The sequence below is a fragment of the Scatophagus argus genome, chromosome 7 (genome assembly GCF_020382885.2).
Source record: "Scatophagus argus isolate fScaArg1 chromosome 7, fScaArg1.pri, whole genome shotgun sequence".
In the NCBI taxonomy this organism is placed as follows: Eukaryota; Metazoa; Chordata; class Actinopteri; family Scatophagidae; genus Scatophagus; species Scatophagus argus.
In genome coordinates this window covers 583,620-606,625 of record NC_058499.1, presented here as the reverse complement: position 1 = coordinate 606,625, position 23,006 = coordinate 583,620, and the positions used below count along the sequence as shown (strand labels likewise).

Genomic DNA, 23,006 nt, shown 5'->3' with positions numbered 1-23,006 from the left:
GCGTTGCTGTGTCCATCGACTAAAGACTCATATTTTGCTCACAATGAAAGAGTGCAGTCAAGGTGTTACATGAGTGAGGTTTTAAGAGAGTAGCATCAACCCGGTCGATGACATTATGATCGGTTTCTAAGTGACGCCTTCATCACACTTGTTGCTTCCTGTTATAAATTTTGTATCTCAAGCTGAGTTTAAGATGTCGTCACTGTGAAGTACTTTTTAATTTCCTGTGCAGCCAAAGTGTTGCGACTGAGACTGAAGGAAAGCTGCAGCTCTGTGTCCGTCCACCAGATGGCAGCCCTCGCTGCTGACTCTGTGCTCTCCCTGTGATCAGACTCCTGCTGCTTTAAAGCACAGCTCCTGAAAGGTTCTGGTGTGTTTTTAATGAGAATGTGTGACATTCCAGCAGCAGTAGAACTTCTTTTTGTTAAATTCCCTTCAGCCATTAACAAGGTTTTCTGCGCTTCATACTTGCAGAAGCTTGTAGACGCTGTGCTCTTCTGTTTGCTTTGTGCTCATTAGAGCTGCAGGCAGCGCTGGCAACAAGCTGCAGAGAGCAGTGAGCCGAGGATGCTGGGAAACGTCCTGGAATTAAACCCATCGGTCTCTGGACGGCGTGGCCTGACAATATAACCGCTCTCAGGTAAACACACGGCTGTGGAGTGATACTCACACTGACAAGTGTGAATCTGCGTCTCCACCCTGTTTGTCTCTGATGGAGGGAGTCGTTAGGAAAACGATCTCATTATTCAGCTCTAATTAGCTAATTAATCAGGAGTTTATCTCCTGCTCAGCACAGCAGAGGAAAGTCCTGGCGCTGGGGCTGCAGCTCACTCATTTCAAAGGGATGATGGGAAATCACAAGGTGACCTTCTGACCTCTAAAACGATGGACAGATTTGTGAATGTGAGGGACACTTCAGTATTTTAAATCATCATGTCTAAAGGAGAACAACGGCTCTGTCAGTCCTGTGGTCACCTGTCAGGTGTGCCCGTCTGACAGGTGACCACCAGTCAGGTGTGCCCACCTCTCACCCCCAGTGCGTGAGAGCTGAACCCCTCAGCCGTGTGTGGAGCGAAGAGGAGGCTGTAACCTTCATCCTGTTGTCTCCTGTGGTCTCACGTCCCAGAAGCTTTGTTAGTTTCTAAAAACGTCCCTGTGAGAAAACACTGGAACCTGGTCTAAACCCTGGAGGACCTGCAGCCTTGGCAGACATGGGCTCAGTTCTCCTCTGGTGTAAAAACATGAGACTCTCTGATTGGCTGATTCTGGTTTCAGTTTTCAGCTTCAAATGTAGAAACAGCAAAGAAATCATCAGCTCATTTGGCTTTCAGAGGACGCACGCACACGCGCACACACACACACACACACACACACACACGCACTGTCCTCCTCCTCAGCATCTCCAGCTGTCCAATCTTATTCTTCTTATGTTTTCTGGGGGAGGAGCATCCACTTCTCTCACTTGGAGCAAATTCTCCATTGATCCTCCAGCCCCCCTCCTTCCTTCCCTCCCTCCTCCCTCCTTCCCTCCCCTCGCCTTCCCTCCCCCCTCCTTCCCTCCTTCCCTCCCCCCTCCTTCCCTCCTTCCCTCCCCTCGCCTTCCCTCCCCTCTCCTTCCCTCCTTCCCTCCCTCCCTCGTGGTTTTTTTGCTGCTTCAGGAGGAACTCAGTCGCTCAGTTTCTCGTCTGTCTTACGGCTGCTGAGGATGGATGCTCGGATCTTCACCCTGCACGTCCTGACGCTCTGCTGCCTCCTTCACGGTAGGTTCAGCACACACACACACACACACACACACACACACCTCATCCCATTGGCTGGCTGTGAATCAGTCTGCTCAGTCTTCGCAGTTGTTGGATTCAGAGGAATAACTGAAACAATCGGAAATGCTGACCACAGCTTTCTTCATGTTCAGAAGTTCAAACTTGTTCACGTGAGAAGTCTGTAACCATGACAGCCACGTTTTGATGTGATGCATGAATGAGACGGACAAAACACTGAACTTTTGGACGACACAATGTAAAAACTCAGCCTGAATATGTTCCAAAGTTGTTGTGTCCAGAGGCTCACATCGGGTCCCGCCGTGGATCACAAAGAAACGCTGTTTTGCTTTTCACTGCACTGACTCAGGAGTCGTCAGAAGGAGCGTACGGTGAGTACAGAGGGTCAAACGCTGTGTCAGACGCTGTGACAGCCGGTCTGATGAGCTCTCTGACTTTTCTGGATGTGATGGTCCCGCTGCTGGTTCACCGCACGGCGCTCGCCACCTTCACCGTGTGTCGGCGCCTCTCACTGACAGCACGCCGGTCCGGACCGACTGGGACCAGGGACACGGCGAGACGCGATGCACAGAAATCGACACCAGAGAGAAAAATGTGTCCACCGGCTCAACCTCAGTGACCCTGAGCACAGAGACGGGACTGACGATGGGAGGGGAGTCGTTGTCTCACCCTCCTCCCCCACAGGTGGTCGGGGTCTCGCCCAGCACCTGTCAGTCACCCTGATGGCACAGGCTGCAGTTAATGAAGTTTCTCACCATCAACCGAACTTTTACTTTTGTCTGCCGTGTTTCTACGTACGTGACATCAAAGTCAGCAGGATAAACCGTTGGCTCCGCACGTCTCATACACATCCTATGAGCAGCTGTGCAGTACGCATCACACAGCCCACAGCCACAGAGTCAGTGTGTGTGTGTGTGCGCAGGCTCCCTGCAGGGTGTGTACCAGCGGCGTCTCTACAAGGACCTGATGAGGAACTACAACCCGTTAGAGCGACCAGTCAGCAACGACTCCCACAGTCTGACTGTCCACTTCAGCTTCAGCCTGCTGCAGATCATGGATGTGGTAACATCTCACACACACGCACACACACACACACACACACACACACACACACAGTGTGAGTTGTCACAGTCTTGGCTGCTGCTGCTCTTTTCACTCTGTGGGTTTCTTGTTTGGTTCTTGAAAACAGAGGCTGACAACACACTGTTTACACTGTGTGTGTGTGTGTCAGTCAGATACACACACACACACACACACACACACACACACACTCTGATGGGCTCAGTATGACACTGACTCACTGCAGGAGAGCAGGGCAGCTTGACTCCTCTCATCTCCACTTCCACAGCATGTGACCTGGCACACACTCTCTCTCTCACACACACACACACACACACACACAGCTGGTGGCTGAGTGTGAAGTAGCAGCAGTGTGTTGCTACAGCTGAATATCAAACCTTTAATACTTCATGAGTTTCGACTGAATTTTGTCTGCAGCTCAAATGAAAACACAGAGTGTTAAAGGGTCAGTCCACCCAAACTGCAAACCTCTCAGGGTATCTGGGGATGTGAACTGACTTGGTTTAAGTTTTCCAGCCTTGGAGATGTCTTAGTTTGTTGTTCTAATGGTGGAAAATCCACTGCACACACACATACGCACACACCTGGTCTCAGGTAAGACAGCCTACGCTGACGGTGGGTGGAGGCTCCTGAAGACGTGGTCCTGATGTGGTGTTACTGGGCGGCCCGGCTCGTTACGCGCCCCTCACATCATCAGATATCTTCACTGCAGTCATTGTCCTCCTCCTCATCCGTCTCTCCGTCCCCCTCACTCGGCTCATCAGTATTTGTCCTCATCCATTTGTAACGTCTCCGTCCCCCCAGGGACACGCCAGCTTCCTCATTCTCACCTTTTTCATCTGCTCTCATCACTTTGATCGCGTCTGATTGGTTTGGATCGATTTGAAAGGTCTTTGTCTCTCTGGCCTTCATCCATTCTGCTTCCATCCTTCATCACCGTGTTGGAATCCGTCGCCTGGCATCGTCAGTAATTCATTACTTATGAACATGTGATAATGTCACATGACTGAGGACAGAAGCAGCTTTTTGCCATCAGAGGAAGCGCGTAACGAGCCCTCGTGCAGTGCCCCTGCCCGTGCCAAAGTGTCCTGTACGGTTGTCCTCGTTAGTATAGTGGACAGTATCTCCGCCTGTCACGCGGAAGACCGGGGTTCGATTCCCCGACGGGGAGTAATAAGTTTTCTACCGGCGGTGAAGTTCACTTCCCTCTGAGCCATGCGGCTCCACCCGATCGGCGCTCCGGGCGGGCGGAGCGGCCAGCTGATCCAACACCTTTGCCCGGCGGCACGCCGCGCGATCTCTGTGATGTAAAGTATGTGCCGCGGCTCAAAAAGTTTGGGAAACACTGCTTTAACCCTCACCGAGGTCAAAGTGTCTGAGGACACCGAAGCTGAGCGTTTGCTTACACAGCTAAGTGGAATACACGTGGGGCGTTCCTGTCCAGAGTACTGACGTGTTGCAGCGTCACCTCATGATGTTTTATGTCAACTGTTTGCTGCTTCTGACCCTGAAGGAGAAAATCTTCCCTGAGAGGATGACGATCAGGTGTGAAGCGACACAGAACGTGACGATGCGTCCGTGCACCGTAGACACGCGTCCACGCATAGCGACGGCGTACGGGAACGGAACGTAGATGATGACTGCGAGATCGGAGGGCTGTTGGATGTGCTGGAGACAGCAGGGGGGGTCCAGGTAGGGATAGAAATAGCGATGATTCTGATTCTGATCATTAGATCTTGAATTTCCCTCGGGATCAATAAAGGGTCTATCTGTCTATCTAGATGAGTACATTTGGTCTCTTCATAAACTTTGGGTCACATCCAACATTTTGCTCATTTACAGTATGTCTTCATCCCTAACGCCTTTCAAGCTACAACCTTTTAAAGTGTTGGTGTCAAAAACCAAATATTAACAAAATCAAACCTTGGCGCGTAAGAAGGCGGTTTGACTGCGCGTCGTGCTGTTGGTGCGACAAGCTGAGGCAGCAGGAATAATTTAATGCTGCAAATGTGTTGCAAAGAAGCATGTTTCCGCCCGGTTTCGAACCGGGGACCTTTCGCGTGTGAGGCGAACGTGATAACCACTACACTACGGAAACCCGTGAACGTCACACACAATCATGAAAGCACCAACACGGTCATTGAAAGCGCCTGATATGTCAGCTGCCTCTGAAGGTCACCACGTGGTGCAGCGCGGTGCTTCTGGTGTTGATTCTTAGACAAGGGGACAAATATGTAAAGCGATTAAAGAAACCAGGTGACAAGCCACGATAAACAACTCTACAAATAATACCAAGAGTGTTTCCGCCCGGTTTCGAACCGGGGACCTTTCGCGTGTGAGGCGAACGTGATAACCACTACACTACGGAAACCGCGGAGACCCCTCCCTCCGCCCGCACACATGTGGCTCAAAGCACCCATATACTGACCCATGTTGGGGGTGTTTTTAAATGAACTGTTCGTACCCATCAACAGATCGACTGGTTGCCCAATCGAAGTTTTGCAGTTCATTTCCTTTTCCGTTCTGACTCTACACATTAACGATTAGTGGAAAGATGAGCCGAGGTGGTTTTGGGGAGCTTTCTTTTGTTTCCGTCAGGTTTGGCTGATCGTAGAAGGTGTGATTTTCAACACAGTAAAATCACCCTTTTTTTCAATGGAGTCTGGTTGGACTCGGTGAGACGGTCACAAATGATTTTCCTCTTTAACCCGAAGGTCTCCTCCTACCCTTTAACCCCCCAGAAGAATCTCCCTCCTCCCCCCATCGTTTAATTCTGTGTGTGCGCTCGGCCACCTGAGACTGTACTCACAGGCCGGACATTCATCACACTGACATTAATCATGTCCACTGTCCCCTCTGCTGGGACGCCGCCGCTTAAGATTAATTCAAACTGTGGACAGACTTTCCACCACGACTGCGGAGACTTTGGTTCATTTGTAAGCAGATGAGATGCTGACTGAGCTTCTCTGTTTGCAGGATGAGAAGAACCAGGTCCTGACCACCAACATCTGGCTGCAACTGGTGAGTTTTCATCTCAGTCTGCTATTTAAGATAAGATGAACCTTATTGATCCCGCAGTGGGGAAATTCACTTGTTGTGGCAGCTCACAAGGACAGAAGAGGAGTGCAAAAAGCAAAGAGTGTGCAAAAACAGGAAACAAAAGGATGTAGAGGTAAAATAAATGAGCAATTTACATGGCAAGTAAACACAGCACAATATACAGCCATATACAAGTCCTCATAAGGGAGGAAAGAGGACCAGACTGTTGAGCTGTACAGTCTAACAGCAGTGGGAATGAAGGAGCTGCTGTAGCTCCTTCCTACACTGAGGGTGTAGCAGTCTGCCGCTGAAGGAGCTGCTCAGAGCCTCCACTGTCTGATGCAGAGGGTGAGAGGTGTTGTCCATGATGGATGTCAGCTTGGCTAACGTCCTCCTCTCACCCACCTCCTCCACAGAGTCCAGTGGGCAGCCCAGGACAGAGCTGGCCCTCCTGACCAGCTTGTTCAGTCTCTTCCTGTCCCGGTCCCCAACAGACCACAGTGTACTGAATAGCAGAGGCTACCACAGAGTCATAAAAAGTCCTCAGGAGGGGCCTGCACACTCCAAAGGACCTCAGTCTCCTCAGAAGGTGGAGGCGACTTTGGCCCCTCTTGTACAGGACATCTGTGTCATGTGACCAGTCCAGTTTATGGTTGAGGTGAACACCCAGGTGAGTTCAAACCTGTCAAAAAGAGCGTTAACACATAAGTTAATGCACATTCAGAAGGAGGAAGCTGTTCGTCCCCGTCATCCTGCTTCTTCAGCTGAAAGACGGATGTAGTGACAGTTTGCGGGATCAAAGCCAGCTCAGGCTTCGGGTCGAGGTCCTGCCGGACAGCATGACCCTCTTCTCCTGGCTTGTGACTACGGTTTGTTACTGAAAAGTAAACCATTGAAACCCGTGTCACTTCCAGCTGTTCCACATGTGTCTGAGTGTAAAGCGGCTCTGGAGAAGGAAACCCAGTGAACACTGATGAGAAACGGAAGGCAGCAGCCACGTGATCCCATCCTCTGGAGGAGTCACAGGCCCGTCGATCCAGCTGGCGGCGAACCCAGAGTCAACTTCTTCGCCTGTTTCCAAAAACACTTCATCGGCCGCCCGTTCGGCGGCGGCGGCGATTCAACAGCTCAGCAGCGGTCGGAAGCTGCAGGCCCGACTGCAGTGGAGGAATTCGTTAAGAGCTTCTGAAAGCCATTTCATGCTGCTGTCCAAATTTAATTAGGTTTCATATTTGTGTGTGTTTTCTGTGACGCACTAATCCACCTAATCTGCTCCTCTCACATGGAGACGCTGGCTCCTCCCCGGAGGCTCAGCATGTCCTCTCACAGCACCTCCCCCCACGACCAGTCTGTTTGCTGCATTGAGTTTGGCACTGGCCTCTTCTCCTGCTGCTGCTCCTGCTGCTTCTCCTCCTCCTGATTCTTCTTCCCCTCCTCCTCCTGATTCTCCTCCTCCTCCCCCTCCTCCTCCTGATTCTCCTCCTCCCCCCTCCTCCCCTCCTCCTCCTGATTCTCCTCCTCCTCCTCCTCCTCCTCCTCCTCCTCCCCCCTCCTCCTCCTGATTCTCCTCCTCTTCCTCCTCCTCCTCCTGATGCTCCTCCTCCTCCTCCCCCCTCCTCCTCCTGATTCTCCTCCCCCCTACTCCTGATTCTCCTCCCCCCTCCTCCTCCTGATTCTCCTCCTCCTCCTCCTCCTCCCCCCTCATCCTCCCCCCTCCTCCTCCTCCTCCCCCCTCCTCCTCCTGATTCTCCTCCCCCCTCCTCCCCCCTCCTCCCCCTCCTCCTCCTGATTCTCCTCCTCCCCCCTCCTCCCCTCCTCCTCCTGATTCTCCTCCTCCTCCTTCTCCTCCTCCCCCCTCCTCCTCCTGATTCTCCTCCTCTTCCTCCTCCTCCTCCTGATTCTCCTCCTCCTCCTCCTCTTCCCCCCTCCTCCTCCTGATTCTCCTCCTCCTCCTCCTCCCCCCTCATCCTCCCCCCTCCTCCTCCTGATTCTCCTCCTCCTCCTCCTCCTCCTCCTGACTCTCCTCCTCCTCCTCCTCCCCCCTCCTCCTCCTCTTCCCCCCTCCTCCTCCTGATTCTCCTCCTCCTCCTCCTCTTCCCCCCTCCTCCTGATTCTCCTCCCCCCTCCTCCTCCTGATTCTCCTCCTCCTCCCCTTCCTCCTCCTGATTCTCCTCCTCCCCCCTCCTCCCCTCCTCCTCCTGATTCTCCTCCCCCCTCCTTCTCCTGATTCTCCTCCTCCTCCTCCTCCCCCCTCCTCCTCCTGATTCTCCTCCTCCTCCCCCCTCCTCCTCCTGATTCTCCTCCTCCTGATTCTCCTCCTCCTCCTCCTCCTCCTCCTCCCCCCTCCTCCCTCCCGCTACGCTGGAGTCTTTATGTGTGAAGAGGATGAGTGTTTGTAAGCGATAGGAAACATTTCTGTGTGGATTTTTAAATGTCAGAGTGTCGCTGCAGCTTTTCAAAGCTTCTGAAAAGCCAGACTTTGGAGCACATTTGTCGAAGTCGGGGGGCTCCGGTTTGTCGTGTTTTGAGTGTTTGTTCCCAGGAACATATTACTGATGCAGCTGACAGAAGGACGCAGTCCGTCTCTGGTTCAGCGCAGACATAAGAAGAACCCGAACGCAGAAGGAGGTTCATTAAAGCACACGAGAAGCATTATGAGCCCTGCTGAGTGGAGCCTCCTCACTGAGTGAAGAACCTGTTTCCTGTTTCCTGTTCGTGGTCGCAGCACCACAGCAGCAGTAAATGATTGTGTAAGCGTCTGAGAAAACCAAATCCTCCGTGTGCTGCTGGACCCTCTCGGAGATGGTCTTTAGTCTAATAAGCTGGGAGGACAATCCTGTCATAAAAACGCCATGAAACCCAGAATAAACGCAGGAAGAGGTTTCATCTCACTGCTGATGGCGAGCCGGTGTGCGATGCCTTTTTCTTTCCCTCTGAGTCATTTTGAAGCTCGTTGCATCAGTTTGACTTCTTTCCTTTGGAGTGTGTAGGTTTCTATCACGACTCTTTGAACCTTCTTAGATGTGAGATAAGAGAGCGCAGACGTTCTCACCTGCTCGTTAAAATACATGCAAACGTTTGATATGAGGAGGAGGTTCTGATGTGTGGCTTACGTCTCTCTGAGGTCCTGGTTTCTGTTGTTCCTGTTTAACTGATGTCATCAGAAGGCTGAAGTAACTGAACTCAACTTTGTTACTGAGAAAGTTTGGTTTGCAGACAGGCATGAAACACACCGGGACACACTGATGATAACGAACGCACACACACACACGCAGTGAGTGCAGTATTGAAGCCAACTTCCTTGTCATTAAGTTCCCAGTTGTGACCGACTCGTCAGTTACCATCAGAACTGACAAAGAAAAGCAGTAAATTCTGACCTTCGAGAAGCTGTTTGACTCAAACGATTAGACAGCCTTCAAAAAAGCTGGTAACTAATTTTCCTTTGGTCAGCTAATCAGCTAATGGCCTGATGGTAGCGACGCCACTCTGAGAAGACGTACTGTGACGTGAGGCTTTGGCGCCAATAAGAACGCCGTGTCTCTGGAACAACCTGCGACTGGCCGGAGCTTCCCTTCGACGGCTGCAGCCAGGAGAACGTGCAGAAGTTTCTCAGACTCCAGCTTTAATTTAAGCTGCGACGGTCCTGCTGTTCCTCAGGGGAAAACCCTTCAGCTCAGTGACAGGAAGTAAACAAGACTGACAGAGACGTGTGCGACCTTCAAACCATCAGCGCCGACCAAAGCGCTCAGGGAGGCTCTGACTCAGTGAGGACTGAGGCGGCTGCTGGAGCTGAGTATGCAGACCAGACAGGAGCAGAGTCCTGATGTCTGCTGGCAGCAGAGCTAACAATGGCTGTTACATAAGACCCATCAGTGCCATCTGCATTCCGCCGGCTGAAATATGGAGGTCAGACACAGATGAGCCGCGGCTTATCGGCTGGTTTCAGATGAAAAATACACGACTCATCGCTTCTGGACATTTTTACTGCTGTCAGAGCTCATCTGTATTTGTCTGCCAAAATAGAAATACGCAAAGAAAACAATCTTGTAACTGTGATGAAGTTCAGCTCGTCTCAAAGTCGTCATCTATGATCAGTGAAAGAAGCCGGCGGGAACATTTCTGTTGTGTTTTCAGCACTTTGGATGTGATCGGCTCGCCTCCGGCGGTGCTCCATCGTTTCATTTTCACACTTGTTCTTCAGTTTGTCAAGTCACATCAGCAGCCTGATCCCAGTTTTCTGCCCCTCTGACTCTGAACAGGAACACCACGTCTGTTATGATGTAAGACCACGTCGGCGAGGATCTTCCACAAGATTCCTCTCTGAGTTTTTGTCATGTGTGTTCTGCTTTCTCTTCACACAACTTAAAGCAACGACTGTATTTCTTAGTCTTGTTTTTAAGTGACTGGAAATATCACAGTGGTGCAGAGGGTGGAGCTGTGGCCTCGCCGCCGCTAGCCCCGCCGCCTCGCCGCCGCTCGCCCCGCCGCCTCCGGGATCGGCTCCAGCCCCAACCCGGTGACAGGTGATGAATGTTCCACGAAAAGAAGCAGGTATGTTAACTTCTGTGTTTGTGTGTTTGCAGTACTGGACAGATTTCTACCTGCAGTGGAACATGTCCGACTATCCAGGTGTGACCAACGTCCGATTCCCTGACAGCCAGATCTGGAGACCCGACATCCTGCTGTACAACAGGTACCCGACTTTGATCAGTCTGCTTCATCAGTCTGAACTGTGTGTCCTGACTGTGTCCCAACATTAGAATACATGCAAACATAGAGCTCCTGTCACTGGAAAAACCACTGCTTACTGGTGTTCATGAACTCAGCACGTCCCATCAGGACCAGTGAGATCATCTGACTGGATGCTCGTCCCTGTAAAAACTTTGTTGACTTCTAAACTGCAGTTCAGAGAACCAGTTGATGAGTTTCCTTCTTTATAATGTGAGAAAAGAGACGGATCAGTTTGTCTCAGGTGGACTGAGGACAGTGAGACGATCTGATTCAGTACACAAGCTAATTCAGCTAATTCCCCTGCTGTTAGCAACACTGAAGAGAGCTGTGTCTGACAGTGTCCCTGTCACGCTCACACACACACACACACGCTCACACACACACACACACGCTCACACACACACACACACACTCACACACACACTCACACTCACACTGTGGCTCTCAGCTGGATGCTGACGAGCGTCTCAGCTCATTAGCCAGCAGGAGCAGTTTGCGGTTTGCAGTTTGCTCCTGCTGTATTGACCCGACTGGCTTTAGTGGGACGGGACAGTCGATTATTATTGGACCCCGGGACAACTTTTACAGCAACTTACTGCACTTCCACTTCTGGGTGTTCCAGCAGTTCTCATGGACGTCGTTGAAAACGAGCTTTTGGATGATACGAGGTCCTGCTAACACGATGGAAGCAGTAAAGAAGCCCTGAGGTTCGTCGTCATTATGTTTAAGATTCAGTCATAGAAAAGACAAACACGTTAACAAAAACGTTAATTAATTTAATTTTTTAATTTAAGTTACTTTATTGATCCCAAACTGGTAAAATTACTTTTCTGCATTTAACCCATCACCCAACACACACAGGAGCAGTGGGCTTCATCAAGCACCTGGGGAGCATATTGGGGGTTAGGTGCCTTGCTCAAGGGCACATCAGCCGGCTAATGGGGGGTGGGGACATTATCACTCCACCACACTCAAATTTTTCCTGCCCATCCGGTGGGGGAATCGAACCAGCAACCTTCCGATCACAAGCCACTTCTCCAACCTCTAGGCCACGGACAGTGAGCTGCAGGTTCTGTCCTCCCGAGGACACGTCAGGTGTGGGTCTGCAGGCTCACCACGCAGTCCTCAGATCTGAGCTCTCAGATCAGCTCTAACATCATTTCAGTGTCAGTTTACAGGCATTGTAAGACTTTTCCTGTTGAAGATGAAAGTCTAGATGATCCGTTTGGACGTGAGGACCTTTGAGAATGTGAGTAAACGCTGTACAAGCAGGACATGTTTCTGCCGGGTGTGGACATTTTGTCCAGGGATTCTGTCGTCACCTTTTCAGAGGGCTGTTGCAGGGTTCGGCTTACAGGTCGGCTGCGACGAGCTGCAGGCGTGTGCGTTCATCAGACTGGGACACACGGACACTCTGAGACCTTCCTGGTGGACTCTGACTGTTAATCTGTCTCTGTCCACAGTGCTGACGAAAGGTTCGATGCCTCCTTCCACACCAACATCCTGGTCAACTCCAGCGGCTACTGCCAGTACCTGCCACCAGGTAACACGGACTCACATTGAACAGGTCAACAACAACACTGAGTCACATCCAAAAAACAAACAAACAAACATTTTATTTATTGTTGGTTCAGTGAAATGAAGCTTTTCTCATCGTGAAATCTGAATGGAACTTGCTCAGCAGGTTCTGTGCTGAAGAATTTAATTTCACTTCCTTTCTGCTGTGCATTAAGGTGGTTAAATCCCACCAATAAAACCAACCCAACGTGTTTGATTGTTTTTAATCGGAGATCCGGCAGGTTTATTTATACACCAGCTGCACTTGTGAGCGTCTCGTCCTCGGCGCTGTGTTAGACAGTTGCTTCTTCCTGGGGAAGTAGAGCGACGGACAGACGGAGACGAATCGTCTCACGTCCTCACAGGGAGGCTGTGGAGAACGACTTCATTAGGCTGAGGGAGGGGCAGCCTTCAGGAGGTCTGCGGGGGGGCGGCGGGGTCAGCGGGAGGTCAGGGGGTCAACAGGAGGACGTCACGAGGAGTTATGGTCCTGACTGATGGCCTGAGACTCATCATGACTTTCAACCCGGCCTTCCTGTCAGCCGATCAATGACCAATAAAAGTGGTAACAGCTCTATTACTGCTGCCACTGATTAGTGTGAGTCGGGGGGTTGGGGTGCTGAACGGTGATGACTGGGACGAGCTCAGACATCAAGCTTCAAATAACCTGCTGGTATCCACACCCAGCACTCAATACCGACTCAGGCTGCAGTTTGAGAACCCATACCAGTACCCTTAAAGTGGTACCAGTAGAGTACTTCATTGTGTACCTTGGTACTCACTGCAGACTATGCAGGCTGTAGCTGCTGATTCTGATGAAGCTGTAACTCAGATGTTTCTTGAATCCGCTTCCTGTTCGGACCAGCTTTGTTCTTAACAGCGTCTTCTTTGCTGCCTCCCGATGCTCCTGATCGGGGATCATTAGATGTTGTTGGTTTGGGATCAGATTGGGTTTGATGGCCAGACACACTGTACTGTTTCTCCACTTTCAGAATTTGTCCTGGTCGCCTGTCGTCTCGTGTTTTACTGAGTTCTGACTCTGTGTTCAAATCATCTCTTTCTCTGTTGTCTTGACTTTATTTATTTGTTTCAGCTTTTTCATGAGCTCCTGAGTTTTGGCTTTGAGTTCCGATGGATCTCCAGCAGACACGCTAACAGTCTCTTCATCTTCTTTTCCGTCTTATTCTGAAGTTAAACACCTTCTTTGTGACGTTTTCCCCACAGCCCTTTGCTTCGTATTTCTTGGCCTCCTACACTCAGCTTGTATTTCCTTTTTCTTTATCTTTCAGGAATATTTAAGAGCACCTGTTACATCGACGTCCGCTGGTTTCCCTTCGACGTGCAGCGCTGCAACCTGAAGTTCGGCTCGTGGACGTACGGCGGCTGGTCTCTGGACCTGCAGATGATCGAGGCTGACGTCACCGGATACATCGCCAACGGGGAGTGGGACCTCGTGGGTGAGAGCGCGTCAGCTTCTGCTCTGAAAGACATTTAACATCGTGGTTAAACACAGAAGCAGCTGAACCACACACGAATGTTGAGCAAATCGAAAGCTGCTCGTCAGGGTTTTTCTGATCTGCGTTAGGATGGAGCTTATGAAACTGGGCTGCAACACTTTGAAGGTGGTTTAAAGTATTGCAAGCCATGTCTGCTGGCAGGTCAACCCTCCTGCTGCTGCAGGGCGAGCAGCTGCAAGCAGCTCAGCGACCCCGAAGGCCGATGGCAGCTCTGCGCCGCACCGTCCCCGCCGCCGCCGCCTGCAGCCGTGTTAGTGCCAGATCACACAACAAAGTGTGACCAACGAGTGTCATTTACATGGTCAACCTTCAGGCCCGATTGCCCTCGTAGCTTTGATTTAGTCCTGCGACGCTGCGACCCGTCACAGTCTGATCGGCGGCTTACAGTGAATCTGAATGCAAATCATGTCATTCATCAGACGCATGGACAAACAGATAAATAGACTGAAGTAGAAGCGGCAGTTTGTCTCTGCTGTAAAGCTGCTCTGATGGTGGCTGACGTCCCACAGAGTCCAACGGGAGGCCCAGCAGAGAAACAAGTCGGCTTCAAAGTCTGACCGTCTGCTCCAGCATCAGCACGTTTAGCTGTGATGATGATTTCTTGTTCTGGTGATGAGATTAAATGATGAGTTTAAAACTGCTGACAAAAAGATGGCCAACGCGTCTCCACTTCCTCTGTACTAAAGTGAAACCAAAATATTCGTCTTGGGAAAAATTTATTTGACTTTTACTTACTAGTTTTCAGTGTGGCTCGTGTCCCATCTGCTAATGCGGAGCAGGAGGGGCTTATGAGCTGTACTGCCGCCAGCCACCAGGGGGCGATCAAGAGATTTTATCATCTCTCATGTCAGCCATCTTTATTACAGTATCCAAAGCTATTTAAAAACACCATGCAGCCATAAATATAACAGGAGAAAATGAAAATAAAAGTGTTTCGGTAACGATTCATCTTTAGACTCATCACAGGCCCCATTTTTGTTTTTTAAATGTTGTTGTCAGGCCAGCTGTTTCCCACGGCTGCTAGCCTTTATGCTAAGCTAAGCTAAGCTAAGCCATAGCCACTGGTAACACTCCTCTCACACTTTTTAAACTGTTACAACAACAGCACCAACACATCACTCAGTGATTTAAAAAGCATCTGCAGGTCGTCCAGCAGAGGACCGAGTCCCTGCTGTTGGAGACTAATGACGAGTGCAGGATCGTCCTCGTTCTCCGGGGAGCTGAGGCTCCTCTGACGAAAGGGAGCATGAAATGGAAGAGGAGAAGATAGCAGAGAGCCTCCTCCAGAGACGCTGCTCAGCCAATGGGCCGTTCAGAGGGAACTTAATTGAAAATCTCAGCAGCATGTTTCCCATTGGCCCGGTGGCCCTCCCCTCCATCGCCTACAGGAGATTAAAACCAGTGTAGGGAGCAATGTAGCCACGTACAGGCAAATGAAAGGCAGCCAGCCGTGCTGCCCTCATATGGACGAGATAAAATAGAACCTTTTAAGCATCCGCCTCCTCCACTCACATCAGTAAAATAACCAGAAACAAAGGAGAAGTGGAGGTTAAAGAGTCAAAAACACAGCAGCAATTTAAACTGTTGATGTTTTCCCTGTTAGTCCTCAGCCTCCATGGCAGTGAGATAAGATACGACAAGATCGTTTTTATTGTCTCTGAACAATCACCTATGCAATGAAACTGAAAAATACAATAACTGACATGATAACTGCACTCAGCTCATCCCACACCAAAAACAGCTGGAGTTAAAAGTGGACTCTGCTGTGGCCAAAGGGTCAAAGGTCACGACACAGAGCGAGTCACGACTGTTTACTCCTCTCCACATGTTTTGGGGTTATTAATCTATGACTATGACTTATGACAACAGCTTATTACTGCAGTACCAAAACATGAGCAGGCCTCGTTATTGTTGGCGGTGGTCAGCGGGCGCCGTCATGTGACGTTCTGTGACCCGTTTAAGCATCTCTCCTGTGGGAGAATAAATGATGTTTCTGAGCGTCCTCTTGTTCATCATCAGTTTTCCACAGACAACTTTTACATTTCTGACCTTTTTCTTATCACTTTGTGGCTTCATTTGCTTTAAGAGGACTGTTTGTCCCATAGGTTTGACTCCTGTAACAGACTTTTCCAAACAGCTGCAGCTCAAGTCTCATTAAGGAGTACGAAAGCTGAACATCAGTCAGGCCTTCTGATCTGTCACAGAATTTATTTTAAGATCCTGCTGCTGATGCTGCTTTGCGAGTCACTAAATATTTCAGAAACGTCTCTGATCTTCGGTTCCAGAATCGTTCTGTCAGACCTCTGAGGTCAGCCGGTGCACAAAACATCTCAATTAAAACAGCTCAAAGCGAAGGAGGAAACGTGCGAGACAGAAATGTGTTGTCGTGTGCACAGAATGTCTTTGAAACGTGCGCTTGGTTAGCAACAGGAAAACAGAAGTGGCATTCGGGTTCAATCTTCATCTTCAGACCATAACGTCCGAGCTGGCGAGCAGCTTCAGTCCAGAGACGAACCCTCACGTCTGACTGACTGTGATGTCGTTGTTCACAGAGGTTCCTGGACGGAGGAACGAGCGTTTCTACGACTGCTGTAAGGAGCCGTACCCCGACGTGACCTTCACCGTGGTGATGAGGAGGAGGACGCTCTACTACGGACTCAACCTGCTCATCCCCTGCGTCCTCATCTCCACCCTCGCGCTCCTCGTCTTCCTGCTGCCCGCCGACTCCGGAGAGAAGATCTCCCTCGGTGAGGACTCAGCTCTGTGTGGCTGACGTGTGGCATCGTTACAGAGAGCCAATCAGCTGCACTCACGCTGACATGTGCTTGTGTAATTGGGTGAAATAGCCCTTTAAACTGAACAGGGTAACAAGGAACAGTCAGTAAATGACGAGCACAACACTGAGAACAGGAAACAAGTCAACACCAGGAGGTTTCTGCCTTCTCAAAGGCAGATCTTCCTCTCCACTGTGGCCGACTGCTCGCTTAAGGGGAATGTTGGGCTGACTAAAGAGTTTGGTCTCGACCTGCTCTGATTGGTCATGAGATAGCTTTTGTTGCTATATAAACAAACTGAACTGAATTGAATTGAACACTAAAGCAGCTTTTACGACACAGATGATCCTGCATTAGCTTCCCTTTGTGTGTGTGTGTGTGTGTGTGTGTTGATGAGTTTCCTTGTTTTATTGATCGGTTCCTTTCATCAGGACGTCACAGGGGCCGGAGAGGTGGGGCGTAAGTCTGACCTCTGACCTCTTCGCCCTCACAGATGGGTTTGATTGTGCCGCTGACTGACTGCATACGTGCCGTCCGTGAGCTAATTGCAGCTGGTGCTGTGCGTGATTACTCGACGTTTAAACGTAGCCTGAAAGTGTCAGCACAGACTGTCTGTTCTGGTCTGTAGCGAGGCTGACTTCTTCTCAGATCCAGGATTCATCATGTCTGAGACGTCTGTGAAATCTCCTCTAGCTTTGATTAGACAACACACTCGACTCAGACTCAAATCACCACCATCAGTCCATTGATTCATCCCTCCATCATCCAACAGACTGCTCCCATCCTCCGCCTCTGACTCTGTCCTGTCTCAGCTGTCCTGCAGCTGAGGACATCAGGAGGACTCACTGTCCCTCAACCACTGCAGAAATGACATGTACAGGAGCAGACAGTTTACTGCTCAACTGACAAGCTTTTCCTCCTGACACCATAAAATGTGAGGACAGACATTCAGAGGTCTGAGACTCATCCTGAGACAGACAGAGCAGAATCAGCGGCGTGATGATGTCAGAGCCCACACAGGTGACGGGTTGGTCACTGGAACTTGTTAACTGTCTCTGTCCTGCAGGGATCACAGTGCTGCTCTCTCTGACCGTCTTCATGCTGCTGGTCGCTGAGATCATGCCGGCAACATCCGACTCGGTTCCTCTCATAGGTGAGACCTTTTCTCAGAGCTTCACCACCTCCTCACACTCCGTCCCTCAGTCCAACCAGAACTGGTCTGTCCACTGGACACTGACAGACTTCTGTCTGAACTGGCCTTTGTGTTTCAGCTCAGTACTTTGCCACCACCATGGTGATCGTGGGTCTGTCTGTCATCGCTACGGTTCTGGTTCTGCAGTATCACCACCACAACCCCGACGGGGGACACATGCCACGATGGGTCAGTCCTCCTTCTTGTCTGCTGTACAGCATGTGCTCATTTCTCTGTGAGGAGTCCACCATGATGTCTACGTTACATTACAACCACACACACACACTGACTGCAGCCCACAGGACTCCAGTGTGTCAGAGGCTGAAGAGTCTGACAGATTTTAATTTGCCATTTGTGCACAAACAAACAGAGCAGACGCACAGGAATTCCTGAATGAGCCGAGTGAGAAGTGAAACGTCAGACTGCAGGAGAAGATTCCCTCTGAGAGCTGAGCAGCAGCTCATCCACTTTATTCATGCTCTATTTTTATCTGCCTGCTGCACCCACACACACACACACACACACACGCACACACACACACACACACACACACAGTGTGGGTCTTCATGCCCAGTGGGGACATTACACAGACACATTACATTCATTTCCTGCAGACTTACTCAAACCAAAACCATAACTTGCCTAACCCTGACCTTTGACCTTTGACCTTTGACCTTTATCCCGACCTTAACCTGAACCTCAAACTCAGCCTCACCTTAAACCAAGTCTTCACTCTACAAGTTAATCATGTCCCCATGGGGACTTGCATTTTGTCCCCATAAGGTGGGTGAGTCCCCACGTGTAGCTGTGCAAACAGGTTTTTGTCCCCATGGGATCATAAAAACACACACACACACACACACACACACAAAGTCATATCTCTTTCATGTGTGTTTTCCTGCATTAACTCGGCTCTGCATAAATGAATTTTAATCAGCTTGTTTCATGTAAATATTTTTGGCTTGCGTTTTGTAACGTCACGTTTTAGATAAGTACGGTCTGTTCTTCTCCCTCCTCCTCCTCCTCGTCTTCGTCAGGTCCAAAGCTTGTTTTCAGTGGAATGTTTCTGAAGACGTTGTGCTTGGCAGCCCCGTTTGGTCCAAACGGGTGGAGGTGGAGTCTCTGCTGGACTCGCCTGCTTCAGGACCTGACAGTTAGCTTTAGCCATGTTAGCACACCCAGCAGGTCACATTCAGGTCACACATTCACTGTCCCCAGCAGATGAGTCCCTCTGTCTTCCACAGTGAGTCTGCTTTATGGCCATTCGTGGACCCCGCAGGACGAATCGCAGTCACTCCCAGCAGCCTCAGAGGGCGATAAGCTCCTCTATATCTCAAACATCTGTGAAAGTAGATTTAACAGCAGCAGACATTTTGTAGATGACTTGTGTAATTTCTCACTTTATAACTGAGATGAATCAGACATGATGTCACTAGCCCACCGAAACAAGCAGAGAGAAATACTTTCATCATTACTTATTTTTTCAGAACTGTAAAAATACTCTAACAAGAACTTTTAATCACCTTTGTTCTTGTTCTCCCCCTTCAGACCCGTGTGATTTTGTTAAACTGGTGCGCCTGGTTCCTGCGGATGCGACGTCCTGGTGAGGCGAAGGTTCGTCTGGCGTGCCACAACGCCGCTAAGCGTCGATGCGGCAGCCTGTCCAGTCTGGAGCTCAGCGTCAGTCAGGGCTCGCTGCGACATCACCCACAGGTAACCAACGGCAACCTCCTGTACGTCGGCTTCCGGGGCGTGGATGGGCTGCACTACGCCTCGCCTGCCGAACCGGAGCTCGTCTGTTCACGGCTGGTGGGAGGGGACGAGGACGTGCTGCGAGTGGGAGGAGCTGGAGTAAGAGGAGGAGGAGCATCAGGAGGCGCGACCCTGGAGGCGGAGCTGAATCAGATCCTAGAGGAGGTGAGGTACATCGCCCGGCGTTTCCGCAGCCAGGATGAGGAGGAGACGGCGTGCAGCGAGTGGAAGTTCGCCGCAGCGGTGATCGACCGCTTGTGTCTGGTTGCGTTTTCGCTCTTCACCATCCTGTGCACCATCGGCATCCTCATGTCTGCTCCCAACTTTGTGGAGGCCATTTCCAAAGATTTCTTCAGCTGAGAAGAAGAGCTGACAGCCGACCCCCATAGCAGCTGCCTTTATTTCAGTTACTGTCAACAAGTCTCCCGATCAGACCCAAACCAACCACGTCCGGCCTCAGGACTGTCTGACTTCCTGTCTGTGTCTGTCAGCCCAGAGTCCATCGGATGCTACTGAAGGCATCTCACACATAAGTAGTTTCACTTTTGTTTTCCAGTGGATCAGACTCTCTCCGTGTTCACGTGCTCAGTATTCTCCATGTTTCTCAGAGCTTTCAGCAGCAGTGCGTGGAGCTAACTCAGGTGTCTGCTCAGGTGCACACTGATCACAGGTGGTTGCACAGGAGGTGGACGTGCTTCGCTCTGGACGATCGTCTTTGTCCCTGCTGTCTGCTGAAGAAGAAGAAGAAGCCGAGTGCTGCTGTGAATGAAAGCCGACTGGAGGGAAGAGTCTGCTGACACCAGCTGTAACTGCTTCAGGTCATTAGGTAACCTGCACACAGGTGTGATGGATTCTGTCGAGTGTCATGTCAGCTGATATGCTTTGTTTGCTACAGAACATGTTCTGTAGCAAACAAAGCATTTTAACCGAAGACCACGCTGATTATTCATTGATTCCTGTTTTCTACCGTTTGTATTGTGTTCCCGGTCGTCTGTCCCAGACGCCTCCTTCACGCTGACGCCACGCCGCCGTGACATACGGCTGCTTGTGATTGGTCGTGGACCGGTTTGTCATCTGTCGTGTATCTCAGTCCGGTCAGGACTCTGTAACCACCTAATGTGACACGGTGACCATGTGACCGTCCAAACCCGACACGTGAGGTTTTCCTCTTGTGATGTTAACAGTTTCCACTCATTCGTTCAGTGATTTGTGCAGTTCAAGGTACGAAAACATCTTGTTCATCCCCTTTTGGCTTGCTTGTATTGCCTGCTCCTGTTGGTCTGAAAGCCATCTGGGACCCACGGTCATGTGCTCCTCATTATGTTCACATCCAGTCTGATTCACTGGCTCACTTTGGCTCACTGGAATTTCACTTTGAAACGTTCAAAAAATGAACTAACACGATCTGTGATGCAAGGCAGTCCAGTCCAGGCAGTCTTCATTCAGCTGCTGGGCCACGAGCTCCACCGCTAACTGAGCTAACGGTAGCTAACTGTAACTAACTGTAGCTAACAGTAGCTAACAGTACAACTGAGCTAACTGTAACTAACTGTAACTAACTGTAGTTAACAGTAGCTAACGGTAGCTAACTGAGCTAACTATAACTAACTGTAGCTAACTGAGCTAACTGTAGCTAGCTATAGCTAACAGTAGCTAACTGAACTAACTCAGCTAATGGTAGCTAATTGAGCTAACTCAGCTAACGGTAGCCAACAGTAGCTAATTGAGCTAACTGAGCTAACTGTAGCTAGCTGTAGCTAAGAGTAGCTAACGGTAGCTAACGGCAGCTAAATGAACTAACTCAGCTAATGGTAGCTAACAGTAGCTAATGGTAGCTAATGGTAGCTAATTGAGCTAACTCAGCTAACGGTAGCTAACAGTAGCTCTACAGCCAAAGGTAACCTGAGCACAGGATGTGGGGAGGAGCTTCTACCTTTGAATTCTGGCTGGATTTCAGAAGTTGCTCCTTAAAGCAGCAGTGAAAGGAGTCGACCTGATCAGTCTGACTTTTGTCTGGCCCTAAAGAAAACACACAGTGTGCTTTTATCTGCTGTAGTTTGTAAATGTTTCCACCCAACGCCTCCAGCCTGCTGACGTAGTCCAAGATCTTTTCCCAGTTTACCTAAAATGTCCTCAATGACATCTCAAGTTACACGACTGCCATAATAAAGCTGCTTTGTTTAAATACCACTTTAAATTTATCATAAGAATCTCTCCTGTGAAAGATGAAATGAAGCATTTTGTGAGCACAGGCTGTGATTTCAGGGATGATTCTGGTTGATAAATTCATCATGTGTTCTGGTCAATCGCTCGATGCTCCTGCTCCCTCTGCTCTTTGGAAATAAAAGTATTTTATTAAACATCAGCCTCTGATGTCGATCTTTCTGAGTTAACTTCTCCCTGAGACCTGCTGGACTCCACGAGACGCAAACCCAGAAACGGAAAGGAAATCATGTAAAGAATCTCTTTCTCTCTCTCTCACACACGCACACGCACACACACACACACACACACACACACGCACGCACGCACACACACACACACACACACACACACACAGTCTTCAGGGAGCCGTATGTGTTCCTGTATGATCGAGACCTGAAACAACACTGTAGTTCAGTCTGTGTTTGACTGCAGCTTCAGATCCACCACAAACACACAGAGGAGCTGTGAGTCAAACCTGGAGTGACAGACAGACAGGCAGGCAGACACACAGACAGGCGGGCAGACAGGTAGGTAGGCAGACACACAGACAGGCGGGCAGACAGGTAGGTAGGCAGGCACACAGACAGGCGGGCAGACAGACAGGCAGGCAGCTCAGCTCAGAGCAGCAGATGTTCTGAGGCTGCTCTGATAAAGTACTTGAAAAAGCTGATTGGCTGTGAGCGTGTGTGAGACCGACTGTATTCGTCCTGACGGTGTGAATGGAGAGTAATTTTCCAGATTGTTCTCTTGGGAAACTCGTTTCCTTTTCTCTTTTATTGCACGTCATTTCTAATTTGGCCGGCTGTGGAGGCTGAGCCGAGGCAGTCAGAGCCAGCAGCTCCTCCAGCAGGACGTCCACCCGGTTTAAAAGAGGCAGTCAGACAGGATTTTACTGCTGTGTGGCTCAGAAGCTGCCGCCGTCACCAGCTGCTCAGCTTCTAAATGAAAACTGATAAACCTGAGATCCTGTCCTGTGCAGCAGCGAAAGAGCTGAAGGCAGAAAATAAAAAACCTTTAACGGACACTTTTTGATCCAGTCTGAAGCCCTGCTGGCATCTCCTAAAGCCGCCGCTCGTCGCAGCAGCAGTATGAATCAAACGGCCGACTGACACAGCTGCTCCTCACAGCATGACACCTGAGCAAACCTTACCTGCTGAGGAAGGCCGTGACGCGTAGCTGAACTGCACACACCTGGCTGACTGCGCGTAAAGCTGATGTTACGTTGCAGTTACATACTTAGTTTATCGGCAGCTAGTTGGAGGTTTTTATATTTCTCACACCTTTAGGAGAGTCTTTTTGCTCTACTGTATTACTTTTACTTCTTACTGTGTTAGTTTTTACTCCTTTATGTTGGCATTGAGTGCGGCACGCAAAGGAAAAA

At 50.1% G+C, this 23,006-nt stretch overlaps 1 protein-coding gene and 3 non-coding genes across 6 annotated transcripts; 2 read left to right on the top strand and 2 right to left on the bottom strand.

Annotated features, from left to right (window-relative positions):
• The first annotated feature begins 329 nt into the window (after nucleotides 1–329).
• On the top strand, nucleotides 330–21,737 carry LOC124061644 (neuronal acetylcholine receptor subunit alpha-7). Of its 3 annotated transcripts, XM_046393725.1 has the most exons (11): nucleotides 330–640; nucleotides 1,659–1,760; nucleotides 2,701–2,840; nucleotides 5,835–5,879; nucleotides 10,481–10,590; nucleotides 12,092–12,171; nucleotides 13,475–13,642; nucleotides 16,255–16,449; nucleotides 17,543–17,629; nucleotides 17,748–17,857; nucleotides 19,217–21,737. In XM_046393725.1, the coding sequence occupies exons 2-11, from the start codon at nucleotides 1,706–1,708 to the stop codon at nucleotides 19,778–19,780; spliced, it is 1,554 nt and encodes a 517-aa protein (XP_046249681.1). In that variant the 5' UTR covers nucleotides 330–640; nucleotides 1,659–1,705; the 3' UTR covers nucleotides 19,781–21,737. The 3 variants fall into 3 exon arrangements, with proteins under 3 accessions (XP_046249681.1, XP_046249679.1, XP_046249680.1); XM_046393723.1 differs by lacking the exons at nucleotides 330–640; nucleotides 1,659–1,760; nucleotides 2,701–2,840 and adding an exon at nucleotides 4,513–4,550; XM_046393724.1 differs by lacking the exons at nucleotides 330–640; nucleotides 1,659–1,760; nucleotides 2,701–2,840; nucleotides 5,835–5,879 and adding an exon at nucleotides 8,662–10,177.
• On the top strand, nucleotides 3,958–4,029 carry trnad-guc. Its single transcript has one exon. It is a non-coding gene; the product is annotated as a tRNA-Asp (tRNA).
• On the bottom strand, nucleotides 4,884–4,956 carry trnav-cac. The gene has a single exon. It is a non-coding gene; the product is annotated as a tRNA-Val (tRNA).
• trnav-cac lies at nucleotides 5,157–5,229 on the bottom strand. Its single transcript has one exon. It is a non-coding gene; the product is annotated as a tRNA-Val (tRNA).
• Nucleotides 21,738–23,006: the final 1,269 nt, after the last annotated feature.

Excerpts from the sequence above, each read along its gene's own strand:
- LOC124061644 (XM_046393725.1), top strand. The coding sequence starts at position 1,706 with ATGGATGCTCGGATCTTCACCCTGCACGTCCTGACGCTCTGCTGCCTC. Across the intron at positions 1,761-2,700 it reads GCTCTGCTGCCTCCTTCACG|GCTCCCTGCAGGGTGTGTAC; the intron begins GTAGGTTCAGCA and ends GTGTGTGCGCAG. Across the intron at positions 16,450-17,542 it reads CGGAGAGAAGATCTCCCTCG|GGATCACAGTGCTGCTCTCT; the intron begins GTGAGGACTCAG and ends TCTGTCCTGCAG.